Consider the following 22695-nt stretch of genomic DNA (forward strand, 5'->3'; position numbering starts at 1 on the left):
TGGAAACTCTAAAGCAAAGTGATCACTTGGCAGACGGGGGATAATATTAAAAGGAATATTAATGAAGCTGAAGTGAGTATGAAGACTGGACGGCCGCTTCAAACACGGTGACAAACCTTTGGGTTCAATGAAAGAGGACAATTTACTGTCAGCTTAGCGACTGTGAGCTTCTCAACGACTCTGTTCCTTGGAGTGCATCAGTCAGCTGTTTGCGCTGGTGATTCTGTTCCAATCCGCTGCGACCCCTTAACTTCGGCAACCCGTTGCTGCTTCTGTGACCTACGGCAGTCGGTGACAAAGGGGCGGTCATCGGTGGCGTGGAGGGCCCCCCCCCCCCCCCCCGGTGCTTTGAGGTATAACACGGCGGGAGGGGGCGCAGAACCTGTGGTCCTCGCACAAGGGGCATCGCGCCCACTTGTTTGCTGTTTCTGCCTGTTTTAAGTCCAACACGAAAACGACCGAACGATTACGAAATGTGAATTCGAAAATACTTAAAATGAAGTGAAGTAATCGTGGCCTACAGTAAAGTAATATACCAGTGATTATCTCGAGCACCTGAGGAAGATCATTGCTGCTGCTCTCTACGCGTTGGGAATCGAACGGGGAGCTCTTGAATACGAAGCTGCACCTATCACTGCAACCTATATTGATCGGGCGGCGTGTTGCAGTCACAGGGATATATATGTTACCCGCAACTCGTAGGCGCGCGACATGATTCGAAGTGACGCCTTCCAAGGTGCAGGGGAGGGCAAGAGGTCGAGAATGCGGTAGGCAGACATGTAGCATGCATGAGGGGGAGAAGGATAGGACTAGCTGAGCGACTGCAAGCTTCTCAGGTAGTACTCTGCTCCACATATGGGCGACCCTGTCCTTTCTGCTACAACGCGGATTTTGTCATTAGAGCTGTGAAGAATACGCCAAGAAATGATCAGCTGTTCGACATGAAAAACACATCAACCCTTTAAAGCACTAAGTTAAAAGAATCCAGTCCGCACCGCGAAGAAAACACGACACTTCACCATTACGAAGATCAGTTGGTTAACGCTGTTTAAGGTAATAGTCGCTGTTTGAAACGAGAATCAAAATAAACCATAAGTACAAAATGAAGAGTTACTGACTGCGGAAGCACCTGGTACATATAGTTACCACTGAGATTTGAATCGCACGCTTGACTGGACAAATGCGCCGATCGGGTGACGCAGAAAAAAATGAAATTAAGTTCTGACGGTGGCGACTCTAGTAGCAAGAAATGCCTGTGAGGTTATGGTGGCCTTTGGTGGGAGTCTGGCTCCAGTTTCAGTGAAGATATTTTTACTTTCAATTTCCTTTTCATAAATTACGACGAGGCAGATCGTAACAGCGCCCCCTCGCTCAAAGAGCTGACCGGTGGCGGTCGGCGGAGCGACTAATAACTTGTTTGTTACGTCACAACGATTCCACTTAATGAACCGCCCTTTCAGCTGCTCAAAGTTACGCGCATGCGCAGTGTGATTTGCGGTGGTCCCCGGTTCGACCAGCCATCACGGCATGCACTTCGTGGTTCCCCTCAGTCCCTAAATGTGCAACGACCGTTCCTTCCACATCCCCTCCGTTCATCATTCATCATAACCCTCTCATTTGACGCAAAACCGATGTAGTTGACAGCGAGTAATTAAATGAAACGCACACATAGGCTGGGTTGCAGCGGCATCCTGCAGTTTCATAGAAGTTTACTAACGTTTCAGAGGACTTTGCTGCCTCCATCATCAGGGCGAATGAGACGTTGGAAAAGTTCTACCTGACTGCACGGCACAGCTTCATACTTCTTGCCGTGAGAACCTAAAGTCTCACAATATTTCTCACAGGCTTATAAATCCTCGTGACGGGGTGATAAAGCAACGTTCTCTTCGTGGACATGAAGGCAGGTCAAAGCATTCCAGAAAGTTTGACGTTTCTATGTCGTGCACCGAATTCAGCACGATTAAACAGTGTCAATTAAGTTCTATTTGAGTTTCTTGTTACGTGGCGTGTCCAGGGGTCGGACATTGGTCAAAATTTAATTTAACGTGAGAAATTTTAGTGCGAAACGTCATCGAAAGCCATTCTCCGGTTTTGCGGACGAACTTCCAACGAGGCTGCAGGAACCAGACGCGCGGGTATCAGATCGCCGGCGACGGCCGAGTCTACAACGAAGTTTGCAGCAGCTGTGACGGAAATGGCGTGACCTCCCCGTGACACGGTTTTATTCCCCGTAAACCAACTCGGTGGCCTTGAGCCGTCACCAGATACTCAGGCACTAAGCACGCACACCGCGGGTTTACTCAGACCCTCCAGCGGTACATTAACATACGCCACGACGGCGTCTTCTTCCGCTGCTCCTTCAAACACGACGGGGATCAGTCAGGACACGCGCCGACCACTCTCTCTCTCTCTCTGGCCTGACGAACTCATTAAAGTTTCTTTTGTAGGATTACGTGAAGCTGCAAGAGGAAATCTTTTTCCGACTAAAATAAGCGTTCATTACCCTTGTACAGTAAAAGGGGCAACAGGCTACGACCTTTCGTTTAACCCTTCAAAGCAGGGCGGTAACTATAAGTGCCATCTGCTGTAACATTCATTAACCCCGCATAACCCCCCCCCCCACACACACACACAGACAGCGTATTTATGTGTTTCGTTATTCCATAAGCGACTGATCTCTGTAATGGCGAAGTGTTGTGTTTTCTTCGCGGTACGGACTGAATTCGTAAATATTAATCAGATTATTCTCATCAGCGATTATTTATTTAATCAGCGTTAACCATTTGATCTTTGTAATGGTAAAGTGTCTTCGCGGTACGGACAGACTATCATTTAGACGATTTTCAGCTTAAAGCATTCAAACGATGCGAGTACACTCTCTTCCGAAACAAAATAATTCATTCATGGATTAGACGGTATGGTCTGTTCCTGCCTCACTGATCAACTCCCAGACACATTTTAATACTCATGATGCGAGGATAATATTAAAATAGATCTAAAATAAACAGTGTATGAAAGCGTGAACATGAATCCGAATACTTTTTATGAAGTTGATGGTTGCTAAGCTGATCAATAAATTCCCTGCCTACTTCCCGATCTTATCCCGAGCCAGCTGAATCCACACCACGCCCTCAAAAACTCTTTCCTTGAGTTACATTTTAGTATTATCCTCCTAACTACGCCATGATCTCCAACGCGGACCCTTCAGGTTTTCCGGATAAAATGTTGTACGCGTTTCCCATCTGCCCGTGCGCGCTACGTGCCCCGCCCATCCCATCCTCCTTGTTCTGATCGCCACAATAACATCTAGCGAAGATTTAAAATGATCGGCTGGTTTTTTCGGGTTTCTTGCCACTTCGTACCTCCCAAGCCAAAGATTCTCTTCTCAACGCCGTGATCTCAAAAAACTCTCAACCTATTTTCACTCTGGTCGGAGAGACGTCGTTGAACAACGAAAGAATCAATGAATCGATAAAATGTTTCCACATTTTGAGTTCATTCGGGTTCTGCGCTTCTGAGCTGTGACGTCAGCACACGAATTCCACCGAAAAACAAATGAAGGGAAATCTCGCGACGAGCTCAAAGTGCTCCCTCGCGTGCAGCCGAGACGCGCTGTTCAGGGGTGGCCATCACCACCCGACGACTACGGAAGAGCCGCTTCCATCACCTCCTTGGTCTTCTCATTTGGCTCTCCCCATTCCACGCGATTTTTCCATCCGCTCCCAAATGCGGTCATCTCCTCACACGCGCGTTTTCCTCCGTGCTTCGCTGTCACTTCTTCCGACTTCCGTCCGCGTCTGGCAACGCGGCACCATATTTTTCCACTGGCCTCATTCGAATTTTCTACACACCGGGCATTATTTCAACGAAATTCGATTTCAATTACCACGATTTGAGTGAACAGACGTCTTGGATGGAGGTCACATCGAGGACCAAGTCAGAGATTGTTCTCAGGGTGATTGACTTTGAGTATACAAAATGGATGAAGCCGCCAGCTTAGCAACCATCAAGTTTTCACGTCAAGAGTGGGATACCCCCCCCCCCCCTGCAGTCTGACACGCGTCTCTCTGTGTCAGTGGCGGCAAATGTCAAAGGTGAACCGACGACGGCCAACGGATGTCCGCGTTCACCACGCTCGGAATTTCGCGGCGCTTCGTCCTCATCGCATTCTGCTGTCTTCAGGGCTCCATTGAAATGCGATGGCACGCGAGGAGAATGTCTCAGGATCCACGAAGCTGCGAACTCGATTCAACTGCACGCGGTATTTCCTACCGTGAACGCACAAACAATTCAAATAAAATGTGAAGTCGTAAACTTCGTCCCACACTTGCAGTTCGGTGATCGGCTGGCTGCGATGTAGGGACCTGAGAAAAACTGTAAGCGTGCCAAATTGCTGGACTTCTTGAGAGAGGGGCTTGAAGTTCAATGATTAAATTCCAGACGGAGTTTCATCTTGAATCACTTGCTGTAAGACTCATTGGCTAGCACTATGGCGCACCAGCCCAAAGCCGAACCGTGGTCTCCTCCCATGTGGGAGGTTTCTTTGGCCTTTTAAAGTGTGCATTTGAGTGAGTGGTGAGAGACAATAAGCCCACTGCCTCTGCACAATTTTCACTCGATCCTGATTTTTGTCTACTAGAGCCATCTAGCAGAGAATCAGGAGAGACTTGGGTGAGCAACATGGCCGCTGAATTCTTTCAGGACTCTTTTACATGCCGTACATTCTGTTTGTAGCGGTTAGAACGCTGGCCTTGTAATCCTGGGGTCTCGGGTTCGATTCCCGGCGGTGCCCGAATTTATAACTTGTGTTGGGCAAGGCCGTGGTCTAGGCAACACGGAGTTTTCCTCCGGGGTCTTCCCCGGTTTCTCCGTGGCATCCCAACAATTACTCCATTCACACACAGAAGAAGGCAATGGCAAACCACTTCTGGATCATCTGCCAAGAACGTATATGAACAGGTCCCAGTCCGAGAAAAGGATGGAAGGATCCTGTTCATATGGACCTGTCGTCAGACAGAACACTAAATAATAATAATAATAATAACATTCTGTTTGACGCAAAACCAAACGGAGTGATAAATGATAGCTTCAGATCATTAAAGCTACAGTCGATGATGATCCTGATATCGCGGAAGTGACAGGTGATGTGAGACACGTAGAAACCTTGCCGCAAACACGGGTTTCCCCGCAGTATCGGCTGGCCATCAGATCTCGTCGTCCAATTACCGGTCACAGCGCCGTCACTTAATTGACAGACATGCGCTCTGAGCTTTATATCACGACCCGTCAGCCATGTACCGAGTGTCGCACGATCTCTTCCAATTAGTTAACCCTCTGAAGCCAAAGCTCGTCCAAACACTGCTTAAAATTTCAGTCTGTACCGAAAGTGAAATGGAATGCGTCTCCATGACAACGACCAACTTGTTAATGTCGGTTCCTCGTCACAGGAATTTCTCTTTTCGTAAATCAATCCGTTTATCCAGTTGTCAGCTCCTGACGCTCTGATTGCGTCATTAATCTTAAAGCGCCTCTCTGTGCCAGCGGCGGAAACCTGCATTTCAGCCACTGGAATAATTACGAACTGTCTTCGCCATTAGCAAACGTTGCCTATGATTGATTAATGCGATCTAGATGGAGCCCGACCTGGCGCGTGGGTACAATACTCATCAAATTCAATGAAACAACCTCGCTGACCAACAGGAGGACATCCTCTGAATCAGATTGATCGAGGGTGCACCAGAAGTTCTGCGTTCATAAAACTGAAATGCCCTTGGAAGGAGGATTACTTCCTTGGCAAGCACTGAAAATCGCTTTTGCTTTCTTGTGTTTTAATCGCGTTTAGCGATAAAAGAAATCTTTCGTTAACGCGATACGGTCAACCTTGGTGAAACGACTTATGAGTAATCCTGTATCTACGAACTGCAGTGTGACAGCCTGCCACTTGGTGTCTTAACCTGAAGGAAGAATAACGCAGGTTAAAAGCAAATAAATCATGTGAAACGAAGGGACAAGCGAAAACGTAACGTAATTACTTTTTGGACAAATCAATCAGTCCTTCAGTTCAACGGTAGGGAGCGCTTTGCCCCCTTCCCCCACGCCACGGTCCAAGGCCAGCCTGCGGTCTGTCTTCCCATGGCGAAGTGTCAAGCTCCAAGTGGGGTCGGGGGTTCCCACCGCCTTCTTGAGCCCTTGCCAAAATATCTCGGTCCGCGTTACGGCGTCCTGGTACTTCGCGAACTAAGCATGACTATTTCAGAACGGCATGCACGGACCCCCCACTCGCGTTGCTTAACTAGGAGGTCACGGGTTCAAACCCCGGCCCGGTCGCCAGGTCTCGCCCTGATGATGGAGGCAGCGAGTACCTCTGAAACGTCGGAAAACTTCCACCAGACTACACGGCGCAACGCTCCAGATCTTCACCGGCCTCTTTGACTTCAGGTTTTCGTGTTTTTCCTCAATCAGTGCAGCCAAATGTCAGGGCAAGTGCCATTCAATCGCTTCACTCCGAACCATTTCCTATTCATTACTCATTCGTCTTCCCATCTTCCGATGCTACACAGTCTGAGCCGCTGAAGGCGTCGTTAAATAAACCAACGTCTTTCAAGGAACGCGGAACCCCAACGCTAGCGGCGACTTCTCCAGCACAAGTGTGGTGCGTGTGATCTACAAGCAGGCGCTCCACAACTTTCCCTAAACCTTCGTTCTGTCATTCCACTGCATGTAGCTTTAGCATCTCACAGCGTCGTTAAATAATAAACAATCCGAGTTCCGTTCCTTCATAGACCTGAGCAGTGGCGTGTTGGAGCCCGCTCGCTGCTGGCCTTTACGTGCGTCTGTTCGCCTCTTGCCTTCTGTTTCCCCGTGACGAAAATTGCACCTAAAATGCCGTAATTTCGCACAAGGTAACAAAGAACATATTCCACTGTAATCCATCAGATGTTTTGCAGTGATGGGACAGGCCGTATTTAGGCACTCGTGAAAAAACGACATGATAATATTAAAATGTATTATTTCATTCAGGAATTTTCACCTCGATTTTCACTGTTGCAGCACAATCAACGAGAACGAGGGACTAAATCGGTTCTTCGTTCTGTTTTATTCGATGTCCTTCATTTCTGATGTCTGTTCCCCTGTTCCTTTTGATACCGCACACCGACTAACTCCTGCTCGCATTATTTATTTTCTTCTCTTATCTCCTCTCCTCTGTCCCCTCCTCTCTTCTCCCCGTTCGCTGGCTCGTTAAGCGAAGTGCCGTAAAGTGGGTCACCATTAACGCGCGCTGCCCGCCCGGCCTATCTGTATAATTAACAGTCGCTCAATCTGGCCGCGCGTACGCGACTCACAGCGAGTGTCGCATAAGCGCCTCACGTGACTTGACTGAAACTAAGCGGAATACGTGTTATCAGGCGTGACGTGGCTTACACCTCCTCACACGCCGACGCCTCACAACAAAGAACACGAGCCTCATAGGTCAGACGAGTGTGAAGTTGCTGTCTTCCGGGTTGTCTATTTGCTAGATTCTGACCGACCTTTCAGAGGAGTTTGAATAAAAATTTCCTCGGATATTTTTCGTCGTCTAGTAAAATAATAAAATAGAAAACGACGTTTCGGAGATGGTTCTCTATTTCCGTCTTCAGGTACCTACTCTGTTAGGCCCAATAGATAGAGCTAATCCTTATCTCCGGACCAACTTTTAGATTTGATATACTTTCACAGGAGGTTTCTGCTTCCATTATCAGGGCGATGCTTACACGGCGCAACATTCGGAAGACAGCTTCAAAGGTTCACAGGCTACAAAAGTTTGAAAATTTTATCATTTCTTCGCAGGAACTTTAATTTCACACCTGCAGGGAGGAGGCTACTCAAGTAATGGGTTAACAGTGCACTTCACGTTGTTGCTTAACCGCCTGTCCCTAAGCCCTCGGGTGGCACGAAGTCTTAAGGCCGAGGACCATCGCAGACGCGCGGTTCTGGGTCGGGACGCAGCAGAGACTGCGGATTAACTTGGGATTTCTATCAACAAAATCAATGTGAAGAACGAAGTCGGAAGTTTGACGACAAGAGCCACAGGTAGGGGAGGGGAGGGGAGGGGGAGGGGAGGGGGCAGTGCCGCAGCACCAACTATATAGTACGTGGGCATTCGGACGAGATGGAGGTCGTGCGCATGCGCGTTCGATTGCGGCTGTCCTCGTGATAAAAGTGCACGGCACGTCTTGGCTCGTAAGGAGGCGGTTCGGCTGCTCTTGCCCCCGGAACCGGTGAAGTCTCCGCAAAAACAGCTTCGGCGTTGTACATGTAGAAAGAAACATCAAATCGCGGATTTTCATAACAAACACATTATTATAAGTCCATTGGGATGCAGAGTTTTACTTATGCGTTTATTTATCATAGCCCTGATGATGGTGGCGGTAAGTACCTCTGAAACGTAGGTAAACTTCTACCAAACTACACGGCGCGACATCCCAGAAGAACGCGTCTCGATTGGTTGAAGCTGTCATAAGAAACAAACCCAACAGAAAAGAGCTGTTACCGATTGCTCATAAAGGAAGCGGTACATATAGTTACCACTTTGCTTCAAAGGTTGTGTTAATTCGGCCAGAACTGAGACAGGCTCAGGACCAGACGACCGAGGTTCGACTCCCGCTAAGCGTATTCGCCACCGCATCCAACCCGGGTCTGGGGTTATACAGAGCAGAGAGACCTCTGTCCCCCGGGAGTAACACCGATCGCCACCTTCAAGTTTTCCGATGGGTGGAGTTATGCCTCCACGCCTAACAATTCATTGCAAGTCGCCGTCTTAACACATGGAGCTTTCAAACAAGCGCTGAGGGGAGACACGCCGACGAGCGTCGTGACGCGTGAACAGCGACCACGTGAAGGGCTGAAACGACGGAAACGAGAAATGCGCACAAAATTTCAGTCAGAAAACCTACAGACCTAGGTGTAGATGGGCGGGAATTTCTTGTTTGATCGACTCCAGCTCCCCCTTAATCGCCCTGGCGTCTTTCTCCCGAATTTTAGACGCGCCAAAATCTGATTGGCCTTCGTTTGTTCCTCTGGCGGGCCCGGATTCATCTCTTCTGCACCAATCATCAGCAGCACCACGATCACCAGTCCCGGAAACATCACCCCCCCCCCCGGCCCTTTGATTTTACCATACTAACAATAAACGGCGAAGACTACAAATTATGGATGTCCTCGTTACGTCATCGCACCAAAAATTACAGGTAGTCTGGCAGAATCTTACCGACGCTGAGCGCCTCCATCATCAGGACGATGAAGCAGTAAGCTACTCTGAAACGTCGGTCAGTATCTACCGGACTACACGGCGCAATGACCCGTCTTCCTTCTCGTCGATGTGACAGCCTCAAATCTCAATGTCCACAGAACGCACGGGCTGGCTGAATCCAATCAGCAAGTTGCATGGTCGATTCCGACAGCGACTTGACCTCGCAACACACCATTTCACCGCGCGTGCATGGAAGTTCGATCCGAGTCGTAAAGTCAGGGCTGACGCACGTCGGTCAGAGAGAGAGGGGGCGGCGCTCTGTCAATGGCGCCACGCAGTCATGGAGGCGAGAAATTCGGGTTTTGGGGTCGAACGCGAGTCTCGTCTCGTCTGACCTCTTTTGAGATATCAGTCACTGGACCGAGTTAAGTAAGTAGAAGCAGCCTGACCTTCGGAACCCTGCGTGATGCCACGTGTTCTGAGCGCCACATAAGCCCTTGTTACACCTCACGTCACTGGAGTAGAAAATATTTGATTTTAGGCCTGGTGAAATAATGACAACAACAAAAAATTACTGAAGTTTCACAAGTGCTTACTGCCTCCATCATGAGGGCGATAATTCCTACCAGACTACACGGATACGACGTACCCGGTAGTCGTCTTCATTCTCGTCGCCGTGAGAATCTTAAATCTCACCCGGAGCAGGGACACTCGCTTTGCTTTGCTTTGCTTTCCCAAATTCGCGACGAAACTGAACAAATTGTGCTACGAACCACGCACGAAATTTGATCAGAATCATCAGTGAGGCGGGCGTAGGCCCCCTATAAATACAGCGTATCCCATTTCAAGCGGGCGTCGCGTCGCGTGGCGGCCGTAGGATAGGGCGTCCGTCCGCCAGCCAAGGCATCCGTCGACCCGATACGAAAATAGAAGTTAATAAAAACGCCCACAGATGTCTCACCAAAATTACAAGCTTACATTGTGCGTCGTAAAGCAACACAAACAAGTCGCCGGGCATTTGCAACATTTCACCGCTGGCTGTTTCGTGGAACTTGCGCGGGGCGGGCAGAAAATTCCCGAAATGCGACTTCAAAGCGTCTCGAACGCCGACCCGAGAAATTTTTGTGGCATTTAAGACTGAAATCGTCCAACTTCGCTGCAATAAATAAACTTCAAATGACTGCATTCCGCAGATCCTGCTTTGTGCGGTCTGGCACAAATTTAGCGATGTTTCATAGATCATTGCCCTGGTGATGGAAGCAGGAAACACATCCGAAACGCAGCGCAAGATGCTGGAAGGCAGGATCGTCATTCGCACTCATCGCCTCGAGAACCAGGAACCGCACAAAGAACATCAAGTCCACCGACGCAGAACAAAGCTCGCCTTTTTAAACATTCCATTTCTTCTCCAGTAACCATTGTCACAACTCCCCCCCTCCCCGACTGCCCGGAAGGAGCGCACTGATCCCGCAAAATTACGTGCACCCGGTCTCATCAGTGTTGCCAGCAGATGAAGCTGAAATTACCAACTAATGAAACGGTAAAAGTTGCGAAGGAAATTAATTTCTACTCTGAAGCGACATGACCGCGAGGCGTGGGTCAATATGAAGACACTTCAGCCCTGAAGATGGAGACATTATGTTATACCGAAACGTTGGCGTGTACCTACACGGCGTTATTTCCCAACACCGACACCTTGACCTCAGTTAGAAGCTCACGTCTCATTTCACAGCGACCTGACATCTGGTACTTCGAGATCCGTGGCCACGGTCGCCCTGACGCAGGACATGCCACTGACTGCCGAAGCAAGTGTCAGGGTTTTGCGTCATTGTCACGATCAGCCCCACCCCCCTCGATTTGCTCGTCTTTCCGGTAGGCTGCGCCCTTTCATCGCCCGCCTTTGTACGACGAGGGTCTGCTCGCACGTACGCCAGAACAATGCAACCCGTAAAGCAAACTGATTGTGTTTCGGACAGAAGGACAGGATTAATGGCCGCTCTAGTACGACACGGAGCGGCCAGAGGTCGGTCGGCTTTCGGGTTCAGCGTCTGCATCTTGCAGAACAAATCGGTAGGTACACAAAAACTGGAACGCCGACGAAACACATTATTACAAGGTCACGCAAAATAAATCATGTTCCTATAGTTTTGTTATAACCATCGTGTGGTATAAAAACGACCTTTGGAACGTCAGTGCGCTCCAAAAAGTGCTCATTTCCAAACTACTTGTCTTTGAAGTACCGCCCGAGTTAAACTAACTAACTAGATGGCTTACCGAACCCGAAGGTTCATCACCGAATTAACCAAAGCCCTCCACCGGACCCTATCTCCTTCAACTCCTATCTCCCATAGATCCCGCCTGACTTTATCCTCCCATCTACGTCTAGGTCTCCCCAGCGGGCTCTTCCCCTCAGGTGCACGCCTGCTGTCCCGTCCCTACGCCAAATGTTTTGGTTACCCGAGCAACAGCGACCGACCTGCGTGAGTTGACGCTTCGTTACAAATCAAAACAAATGAGCTCCTGTTTCTGAGTCCTCACGAGGTCAAAAGGTCGATACGGGACTGCGGCCTTTTCGTAATTCGGCCGATGCAAACGTTTCGCGTCCATGTGTTCCGTTAACTGCGTAAAACATTGTTTTTCAACAGGGGGTCCGCGACTTGAGTAGATTTTATTATTTTTCTCATGTTCCCTCATTTTTCCTTTAATATAAAACTAACTCCATGGAGAAAAGTCTTTCTTGCGACGCTAAAAGTACGCCCAGCTAATCAAAAAATTCCCTACATTATTTAATTACCATGATCACAAGAGCCTGCCACCTGTTTCTGTATTCTTAATTAATATTATTTTTAATATTATCCCCTCTCCTACGGCTAGGACTTGTTGTTCATCCAACATACGAAACGGAAACTTGGGCCCAGTGCGCCTTGCTCTGACGACCACGGCGACAGAACCAAGTCCTCCTAGGATAACAGCCTTTCATTATTACGCGAGCAAAGCAACACGTTTCGCTTCCAAATCATTCTTCATCGGGAACGATACAAGAAAACATTACAGTAGTCTACTACAAAGATAGAATAAATCTCCAGTTCCTGAGTAAAGTCAAATAACACGAGAACAAATTTCTCTTCGCTCTGCGCTGATCAGGAAGGAGAGAAAGCGCTCAAAATCGTCTCAGCTCTAATTCCGGACGATCACTCGTTCCTGTTGGTACCCCTGACAGAATTTAGGTTATTTCCTGCAGCTGAATAAATGCGGACGACAAGTATTTAAATGAAATTAAAATTACAGCCTTTTAATTGGTCTGTGTTCTGCCCGAGATCACAGGCCGAACAGCGCTCGATGTTTCACGGCGAACGAGCGAGTATTCTTCGCCGCTGTAATTATTTTACGACGCACATACGCCATGACAGCCGACATTTGAACTGAACTCGCTGCTGCCGTCTTCACCCGCGAAAGTCCGTAGCTCGAATACCGTGGAATACCTAACCTGTCTTGGCAGTGTTTCTTTTTTTGGGGGGGGGCCTCCGTGCTTCATAAATAATTGTTGGTAAAGGGGGGAAAAGCCTCTTCGTGTCTACCCGTGCACTGAAAAAACCTCCGGACCGGGATACGAACCCAGAACCTTCCAAATACAAACTACTCGACGATTACGCGATACCCTCCTGAAGAAACCGGGTGGAGCACTTCAAATTAAGCGACGCGCCTTCGTCGTGTGAGGACGACGCCGACGTCAGGTTCGCGACGCTTCTTCGCCTAAGCCACTCGTGTATCGGCGTGCATACCTCGTCGTAGATGAAGTTGTCGATCTCCTCCAAGGGGCGTCCGTAGAGTCGGCCGGGGAACGGCTCAAACTTCCCGGGCAACACGGAGCCGTCCTCCACGCTCAGCTTCCTGCGCGGCTGAAATCCGTATTCCTTAATCAGCTGCACCGTCTTCTTCTCCATCCGCTCCAGGGATTCTCGCGTGAACGGTTTCACCTGGGACTTGACACCCTTCCCGCCGCCTCCGCCGGGGGCGGCACCGCCCCCAGGCCTGGGTCCCGCCGTCGTGGCGGATGGTCCCGGCGGGCTGGAAGTGGCTGGAGTGTCGGGCATTACGCCTCACATAGCTACAGTTCGACTCCAACTGACTGCGGAGCGCGAGCAGCGGGACGGCACGGATCGGTTCGACGCTACTGCCCGGACCGGCGCGCCTACACACGGCACGGCACGGCTCGCTCGCTCGCTGGCTGGCCGGCTCCCATCTCACGGCGCCCTACAAACAGCGTCGTTAACCGTTTGAGACACGAAGCTCGTCAGAATAACATTTAAGCATTCGGTCCGTACCGCGAAGAAAACACAGCGCTTCACCATTTGAAAGATCAACTGGTTAACGCTGTTTATAATGAAAATCATACGAAACTGATAAGAACAACTTTCTGCGAGAAATGGAAATGTCACACGAAGAAATGCCAAGCAGTCGGCCGATACTGGCCTAATTTGGTGAAAAGTAAAGTAAATTAAATTGTAGAAATGTGAAATTAAGTGAAATAATGCGGGCTAAAGTGAAAACAATTTAATTCGCTCGATAATTCTCCAAGCCCACTGAGAAGTTCTTGGCACGATAATCGTGAACGGGCAAAGAGGCGCACATTACCCACCCAGTGCGCCTTCCATCCTATGCAGTCGGCGCAAAGTCGCAAAGAGACAGGGAGTTGCTGAGGAAGAACCAGGCAGACGACGGCGATTATGAAGATGGGAGTCTTCCGGTCTGTTGCCCCGTGTTTCCAGGTAGAAATGTACCGTCGTTTCGAAGATATCATAATCAGGACCCTGATAGTGGAAGCAGCGACCACCTCCGAAACATCAGTAAACCAGACGTCAGCTACCTTTAGCTGCTGATGAATTTGTTTGGGTAAAGAGAAGTGAGGCCGACACGAACCTCTTCCCAACCTGTGGAACAGATATCATAACCATTACAACAGTGGTTATTGATTCGAGGCGTTTCGTTTCGCCACCAGCACGTACTGACCTACGCCATCGCTTCTGCAGGTCTGAATCTGGCCGAGTGACAGCACAGCGCAATGCTCGCGAGCCGCGGCCCCGCTGCCAGTGGCGGATCGTAATTTTAAAGGAAGCCGACACCTATCACAGTGAGCGGTCGACCGCTCGACGAACGACAGCCAATTTCAGAAAACAACATATTTTTCCAAGGGCGCATTCTTTTCTACATTGCCCTCCACAGCCGTTCAATTTCTTCTCAAATTCATCCTACGTCGTTCACTCAACCTAAAAATTCAATAAGACCAGCCAACTGTGTAGCCCCCTGCTATGTAATTTTACTTAATGTCTTTGTCGGTCCAAAAAATCTTCCCATCTTTTCGTTTTCATACGCCATCCACCACCCCACCACATAAACCGCGTGAGACACTAAATTTCACGTCCACACAAGGCAGCCGATAAACTCACAAAGGAAATTAATTTTCAGTTTGTGACAGGGAAACGAGAGTTTATAGCAACCAATCAAATTTCATCATCACCAGTTAGCGAAAATGCAATCTGTAACTGATTCTTCGTATATAAACACGCCTAAAGCCAGGCGAACAAGGCGATTAACTGCCAAACTGTAAGTGTTATGATCTGCTATCAGTTTCGACCTGTTTAGGGAAGCCGACATAACACTACTCCCCGGCTCTCCCACCGCCAAGTAATGCTCCACCTTGCTGCTCATAAAGTTTGTATTCGCTTGTCTTCGCCCTGTTGCATATATTCGGTAGCGCCGTTATTGATCCATCATATTAACAGCACAACGAAACATTTCTTCAAATAATATGAATACCCCCTCCAACAGTCCGTCACTGACGAGCCAAAACGAAGGTGAAAAGTTCTGCAGTAATTTATAAAATCCACACGACCAAGATAACAATGGCGCTCAGCTGGAAAACCAAACAGGATGACGAGTATTACGAACGGTCCCTGTCGTCAACACTGGGAAGTGTAATTGCTGCTATCTGCTAGGATGAAAACGGAAAATTCAACAATAACAAAATACACTCTACCTGGAATCACCCACAATGATTCCTCACTTTTGTAAGGAACGGTTGCAAAAAGAACTACAGATAAACACATCAACACAGTGCTAAGATAATTTATAACTTATCTTGGCGTCAGTTTAATTTATTCTTGGTTTATTTAAGGACGCTTTCAACAGTTCAGAACTCGAGCATCAAATGCTAGGATGAGTAATAAATAATGAATTCGAAAGGGTGCGGCAGATGCCTAATTCAAGGTAATATTTGGCTGTAGGGACTGAGAAAACCAGAAATACCTCAGTCAAGGCATCCGGTCTCCGGGCCAAGAGATTCGACTCACACACCTTTGAAATACTAAGGATTGCGAACCACTCGACCACAATGTTCGTGTAAACGAAGTCTGGAGGAAGAAAAAACTCCTGTTGTTTCGTTTCCCGCAAAGAGCATGGGTTTCTACATGCCCCCAGGCTTCGTCGCTTGCCTTTCTCCGGGAGAAATGGCAATAACGCTGTGCACTCCTGTCATGTCGTGGAACCTGTCTCAAAATAGCAGGCCTGTCGGTAATTGTAGATTTGGCTTGACTGCAGAATAATACGTATGAACATGCAACCACAACCCAGCGCTTATTTTGTAGAACAAAATTATCCTGCCATCTTCTGGATGGTACTGCTATTTCGTGTCCAAAGCGTGAAGGAAAATGGCATGCCCTGCCACCTATTGCATGAAGCAGAAACCAATAATTGTTTCCAGCCTGTACCGGCGTTAGAAATCGCTCTGATCTTAAATTTTACGTTTCTAATGTCGGTAATAAGATGTACTGACGTAAGAAACAATTTGTTCATAGAAGACGCTTAAACTTATTAAGACTATGTAAATTCCATTCAGTGCACATCTCTTTCTTTTATATAATGTTAAAATTGTTGTAGTATATGAATACACTCATTACATTTTCGACATTTTCACAGGATTGGCGATTCCCATCATGATTTCTTCAGCTTTCCAGTTGCGAGATGCATATTTCTGGTTACCACAAATCTGCCAACATGTCTCACATATACAATTTTCTTAAACATTTGTCTTTTTTTGGGAGACTGAAGCACAAACTGTATGATCTTAGTATGGTCAGTTTCTCACCACTAGTGTTAACAGTGATACCAACGTCAAAATAATAGGAATAAACAAATGGCGCTGGCTAAAAAGCTATTGGAAGTCAAGAGAAGAATAATATCTAATTATGGAATAGGTTTTCACACAGTTTCAAAAAGGCTTTATGAAATGAAACACGAAGGAAATGCATCAAAAGAAACTCACTTTGGATTTGAAACAGTAAAAGAAACTGAGAAAGCGGAGAAGGGTATGATTTCGATTTTTCTTTGTAACAGCAATAGAATTTACCGTGCATTAGCTGTTAATCTATGCTGTAATATTGGGTGGGGTATTCTTTATGCCATGCTAGTTTAAGGAAATTGCAAATTATTAAAGTATCAAACAAGGTCAAATCCTTCTCCTGAGTTCATTACTAGGCCAAAACCCACGTGAACTCCAATTAATTTTAAAGTATCATAGAGGAATGCTTTAGCCCAGGAAGTAACATCTCATCATCTCAAGCAAATCATGAATACTCTTTATTGCTGGAAAGCTGATAAACAGAGGTTCGATTGCATCCCTTGTTTAATCTTCCCTTTGATGAGTAAAGCAACACAAACATAACCTAAGTTGCTTGGTAATGAAGATAGGCCCTTTTTAGTATCAATTTTTTACAGCAGTGGTTATTATAACTTTTATTTATTGGATTAGGCCGAACTGCACTATTCTTTAAAGACAGTCTGTTTCACGTGTTTCAGTTCATTCTGTTTTTGAGACAGTGGCCAGCAAGTATGATCTTATGAATGATGCAATGAGTTTTGGTGTTCATCGCGTTTGGAAAGACATCTTCATTCAGAGACTGGGTCCTACGGCAGATACACTTTTGTTAGATGTTGCAGGAGGCACAGGTAACTTTAGAGGGTCATAAAATTCATATTTAGTTGTGTGCGGTTGCACCGTGGATAGAAATTTATCTAGATAACTTAAGAAAACTGCAGAAAATAAGTTTCAGGAAGAAAATGTCATCTTCTCTTAATTTATTCCATCTTTCAGGAAAAATTTGCAAATAACACAAATTAATAACTATGAAAGTTGATAACCTATCTTAACATTCTGCCATATATATAGTAGTACTGACTTCTAATACTTGAGATTTGACAGACAAAACCTCAGAAGTTTGCACATTAATCGTACTTGTAGTTATTTTACAAGATATCATCACATCTGACCTTCATTTAAACAACTCTGAATTGTGATGTTCCTCAAATTTAAATGTACTCAAACTTTAACTGTGATATGGAGTGAGGATATTTGGAAGCTCAGATGGTGGTTCTCCTAATGCTGATTGGTTGACTGTGAGAATTATGGCTGGCAGAGGGTGCTCAGCAGGAGCCTGGCATTATTCATATATGCAGAATGCAAGCTTCATCAAAGGTGGATAGATGCAACCCTGGATGCTCTGAAGGAGATGACACCTAACACCAGGACCACTAAATTGTCAATAGCAAGGTGTGAGGTGCTACATCTGCTCATTATTCTGAATTCAGGCCCTTTGATTGCAGGTGACATTGCATTCAGGTTCCTGAAATATATGCACATAGCAGGAAAGATGAGTGGCAGAGTTACAGTGTGCGACATAAATGAAGCCATGCTCGATGTGGGCCAATCACGGGCTGAGAAGTTGGGCTTTAGTAGTAAACAAATTGATTGGCTTCAAGCTGATGCAGAAAAGCTTCCAATAGATGATGCTTCGTTCACTGCATATACAATAGCCTTTGGCATCAGAAATGTGACACACATAGACAGAGTATTGGAGGAGGCATACAGAGTGCTGAAACCAGGAGGGCGTTTCATGTGCCTTGAGTTCAGCCAACTGAACAACGAGATGCTACAGTGGTGAGAATACTTCCTAATGTGGGGGGAAAATGGCATTTTTGTATCCAAATGGGATAATATTGCCACATTCAGAAACTATGATGAAATGAGAATAATGGCTATATTGAGTAAAAGGAGGAGTGTAAATTATAAATTATATAAACACATATGCCTTGCGAAGACATTATTTTCTGTCATAATCAGTGCAAATGTCCCGCGCCGTAGCCGCGCAGTCTGAGGCATCATGCTTCGGACCGGCGATACGGAATGCGCGCTGGTTCGGGTCTCGGGGGAGAAGAAATTTTCTCATGAGATTTTGACCAGTGTATGGGACTGGTGCCAACCCAGCATCGTGAGGAAATTGGGGAGCTACAATGAGTAGCGTAATCCAGTCGGGAAAGCTAGCAATGGCTAGGGGTTCGTTGTGCTGACCACACGTCACCCTATATCTGGTTGGATGATCGTTCACCTCTGCTTAGGCATGTGAACGTGAGGCCAGCAGTCAAACTAGTCGGCTTTGGCTCTCTGGAGCTGTTATGCCACGGATTTAATTTAATCAGTGCAAATATCTTGTTTTCATTATAGAAATGTATACTAAATTTTTGAAGATTTGAGGAGGCAAAGTTAAACATCCAAGGCCATTATCAGCTACACAAACAATGTCCTCATGCCACTGAACTATCGTTAGTATAAGACTTCATGGATACATGCACTAACTGTTGCAGGAGAAAAGTATGTGGCATTATTGTAGTCGATTCAGTTCTTTTCTGAACTTCCTCAGTGACGGACTAACAAGACTGATATCTCATTCTCTTTGCTCAGGTAATATTCTTTTCTCAGATTTACCTTCCGGAATTTTCTGAATTCCGTCCACACTGACAGGCACACAGTATATGATGTTTCGTGAAGTTTTTGCAGTACAACATACTAATATGCCACTTTTAGTCTAGTCAAGATGCTAAACACTTTCTAGACACTGCCAAGAAGTAAGAATTATGTATCTGAAATAAATCCTTTTAACATGGATGTCAGTTTGTGCCAGATATAAACACTAATCATGATGCAAAACAGTGAGACATGCAACTAGACTGGACTAAGAGGAATATGCACTATCAAGACATACCAATAGCACATGAACACAGAATTTCAGTTATTATACATTTTATTTACTTAACAACACTGTCCACAGCTCAGACTGTGCAGTGCCACATGGTAGAATAGCATTGTGTGTTGTCTGAGGTGTATTTGATATGTATGATGCTTCAGCAGTTGGCTCTTCAGCCGATTTTTGGCACTGTACTGGCATTTTCTTATCCTATTACTTACATTATTGCTGACAGAAGTCAGGATTCACCCAGGTCTTTTGAATACTAGGCTAGAATACTAACTACCAGGCTATTTGTTCCCATGCTGTCTACTTTCCTCATATTTTAATTTCATTCTATTATAAGGTGTGTATCGTTTTAAGATTGGCCACGGCAAGATAATACATAATAGTGATTGCTAAGCAGCCGTAACAAACAAATCGGAAGAATGTGAGCAACATAACCTATTCTGATCATTTATAGTTTTCTAACCACAACTTTAACCATAATGCATAAACTCTTAAGGGACAAAATGGCCTGCAGCACGAGATAAGTAATATGAGCGACTTTATCCATTTCTTGATTTGGATTTTATCCCGCCCCAACACAAAACACCTTCCAAAATTTGAGGTTTATTTGCGGTTACAAACGAATCGTACTTGGCGTAGGCCATCATTTAATGAAGTTAACCGTTACAATACTGACTTATAAGCGCTACAAATTCATGTCGCACTTCGGTTATGTACAGACTATGAGTGAAATTATTCCGATTAGGCAAACATCGAATTCTGATCCGGCATATAAGCTAACTTGTAACGATAAGCACACTGCAGTCATGCCAACGAACGTGAATGAAAAGTATTCGCAAAATAAAGAACACTGTACAGAAACCACATAAACGATCGTATGCAAAACAGTTCGCGTAATACTGAATTACGAATACAGTTACCATATACGTCAAAGGCTTACATTCCTATTTCATTGGTGTAAATAAATTTGTACACGCCCTAGGCATCAAGTTATGCCGCGGTCCTTGTCAGGTTTCAGGGTTTGATTATGTATGTTATTTGATACAAATTGGATCTTAGATTGGTACCGAGTGGTACCATATCGCTCTGTCTTTTATATTAAGAATTCCCCACCCACTGTTTTTTTCGTTTCCAAAGAATGTGACTGCCTCTAATATTGATTTGTCCTTGCCAGGTTGCCACAACCCTGGCTCATGTTATTGATTAATGATGTGGAGGCAAGTTGAGAATCTCCTTCCATAAGCTGATGCTCACATTATTTAACACCTTTGTAGGCATCTTGAGCCTCACATCATCCTTTACATACAAATAACATTGGTTTGGTTGCTGTGGAAACCAGACTTCAATACAGCCATCCTGATACCTTCCCTATATTGAACCCACACAGGAAGATATCCTCCTTACCACCTTCCTACTCATGCCTCAAAATGTATCAGTGCATTCAATGAAAGAACTGACAACAGAACAAAAGATTCTGAGCAATATAAAAAAATTGTTTTATTTGTGGCTCATTTAATTAAACTTGGTAGCTCAAAATATATTGCATCAGATGATAGTAAATTGGAAAGGAGGCTGTCATGGTCTGATTAAGGTACTATCCCAACATTTGCCTGGAGGAACTAGTAAGGTCACACAAAGCCTGTCAGAATGTCTGGTCTCTCAGTCCATATTCAATCTGAGACAACCTGAATAAGGTCAATGACCATACTTTCTTGTTGTAGGATGTATGATCAGTACTCATTCCAAGTGATTCCAGTCATGGGACAGATCATTGCTGGACAATGGAAGCCGTATCAGTACCTGGTCGAGAGCATACGCCGGTTTCCCAATCAGGTGAGAGGACATTACATTGTCACTTGTATGAAAGTAACTGTCTGCTTCTAACCTTTTCTTTTCTTTTCTTTTCAGGAAGATTTCAAAGCCATGATAGAGGATGCAGGATTTTGTCAGGTCAACTATGAGAATATTTCATTTGGTATTGTGGCTATACACTCAGGATTCAAGCTTTGTTCATAGTACCTGATCTCATACTTGAACTATTATGTAGACAATAATTACGGAAATACATAATTTAAGTGGAACACAAAGATCACCAGTCATGTGTGAATGTGAGTAGCCTCATCATCAGTCACTGTGATGCTCCAATAAAATGTTTGTACCTAACAATCTGTGCATTTTTTAACACCTACAATCTCACGTACAAGAGAAAACATTTGTATATTATCATCTGCTAAAGGGAGGTGAGCTACTTCAATGTTGTAACCTTCTAGCAGAACTTGAAAATATGTCTCAGAAATATATTTTGAACAAGGTGTTGGTAAGATGGCCACCAAATCTGGGAAGGAAAAAAACAGTATGTTGGCTAATTTCTGGGAGGTTGCCTATTAAGATTCCTATTTTGAATTCAGCTTACAAAATTCTCATGTGCGAAGCATATCACTTACCACACATATCTGTGCCACGTTCACAAAATTCAGTTGTAGGGCAGTTTTAAATATTCCAACATTAATTATGTACTGGGGGCGCTTTTGATAGTCCCATCAACTGTTAAGGAAAAGTTCAACAGAGTAGCTTTGTGTGTTGCTGTTCACTAAATTTTAAAATTCCCTGAACATGTTAGTGGGATACAAAACTTTTAAATGGAGAAATAAGTCACCATTTTCTTCTGTTACACAAAACCAAAGAGACCGACTATGGCGGCAAAATTTCAGACACTTGTCACATGCCCACAACTTCTGAGCTTGGTCATACAAAGTGACGTTATTTCTGATTAAAGCATTTGTGTCAATCACTTATTATGCATTCACATGTACCACTACAGCACTGGATTCAAGCTATGTGCATTTTCTTTGTCTGAAGCACTAAAAACTAAATGACCATGCATCCAGTACACCTCTATAACAGTTGTACAGATGAAACCTGTTGGACCACTACAAAAACTTACCAAAGGATACGTAATCCCCATACCGTGCATTCTTTCTGCTGCCAGTTGGATGTTTTCCAACACGTCATTACATTAACAGGAATTTAATGCATTGAACCTAAGATGTGAATATCCATAATTCCACAAGCAGAAAATTCACAAACAAATTAATTCTATTTACATAAAATTAATATTTCATATATGCAGTCATATAACCCAAGGAATTTGGCGCAGACATGGGAACACATCAAAACAACAGACATTTAGAGGTTGCAGAAGAAAGTCCCATGAGCAATAGAGATGATGGCACATGAGGATCCCCCCCCGCCTGAAGCACATTGGTACTAAATATTGTGAGCAGAATGGCTAGACTGGGCTGGAGGGAAATGTAGGGGGAACATAACAGCTTCAGGGCGGTATGAAGGGGGCCAGTCAATGGGACTTCTTCCAGCAGTCTT

The 22695-nt window shown here is 45.6% G+C and overlaps 2 protein-coding genes across 5 annotated transcripts in view; one reads left to right on the forward strand and one right to left on the reverse strand.

Annotated features, from left to right (window-relative positions):
• The window catches only part of LOC110830784 (Na channel protein 60E), a 47995-nt gene extending 27663 nt beyond the window's left edge, over positions 1 to 20332 (reverse strand). For 2 of the 4 annotated variants that reach the window (XM_087342346.1, XM_087342343.1), the window contains exons 1-3: positions 16186 to 16315; positions 13869 to 14160; positions 13012 to 13483 (exon numbers count right to left, since the gene is read on the reverse strand). In XM_087342346.1, the coding sequence (XP_087198472.1) occupies positions 13012 to 13323 (312 nt within the window). In that variant the 5' untranslated portion in view covers positions 13324 to 13483; positions 13869 to 14160; positions 16186 to 16315. Of the gene's footprint in view, positions 1 to 13011; positions 13507 to 13868; positions 14161 to 16185; positions 16316 to 19526 lie in introns of those variants that run through there. The other 2 variants (XM_087342344.1, XM_087342345.1) reach the window with 2 other exon arrangements.
• Coq5 (ubiquinone biosynthesis protein COQ3, mitochondrial) lies at positions 16364 to 21480 on the forward strand. The gene is made up of 5 exons (XM_022066061.2): positions 16364 to 16593; positions 17084 to 17233; positions 17888 to 18221; positions 21036 to 21147; positions 21223 to 21480. The coding sequence occupies exons 1-5, from the start codon at positions 16422 to 16424 to the stop codon at positions 21328 to 21330; spliced, it is 876 nt and encodes a 291-aa protein (XP_021921753.1). The 5' UTR covers positions 16364 to 16421; the 3' UTR covers positions 21331 to 21480.
• Positions 21481 to 22695: the final 1215 nt, after the last annotated feature.

The sequence above is a fragment of the Zootermopsis nevadensis genome, unplaced genomic scaffold (assembly GCF_977971745.1).
Source record: "Zootermopsis nevadensis isolate Lab colony 2312 unplaced genomic scaffold, Znev_1.0 Znev_ptg000003l, whole genome shotgun sequence".
NCBI classification, from domain to species: Eukaryota; Metazoa; Arthropoda; class Insecta; order Blattodea; family Termopsidae; genus Zootermopsis; species Zootermopsis nevadensis.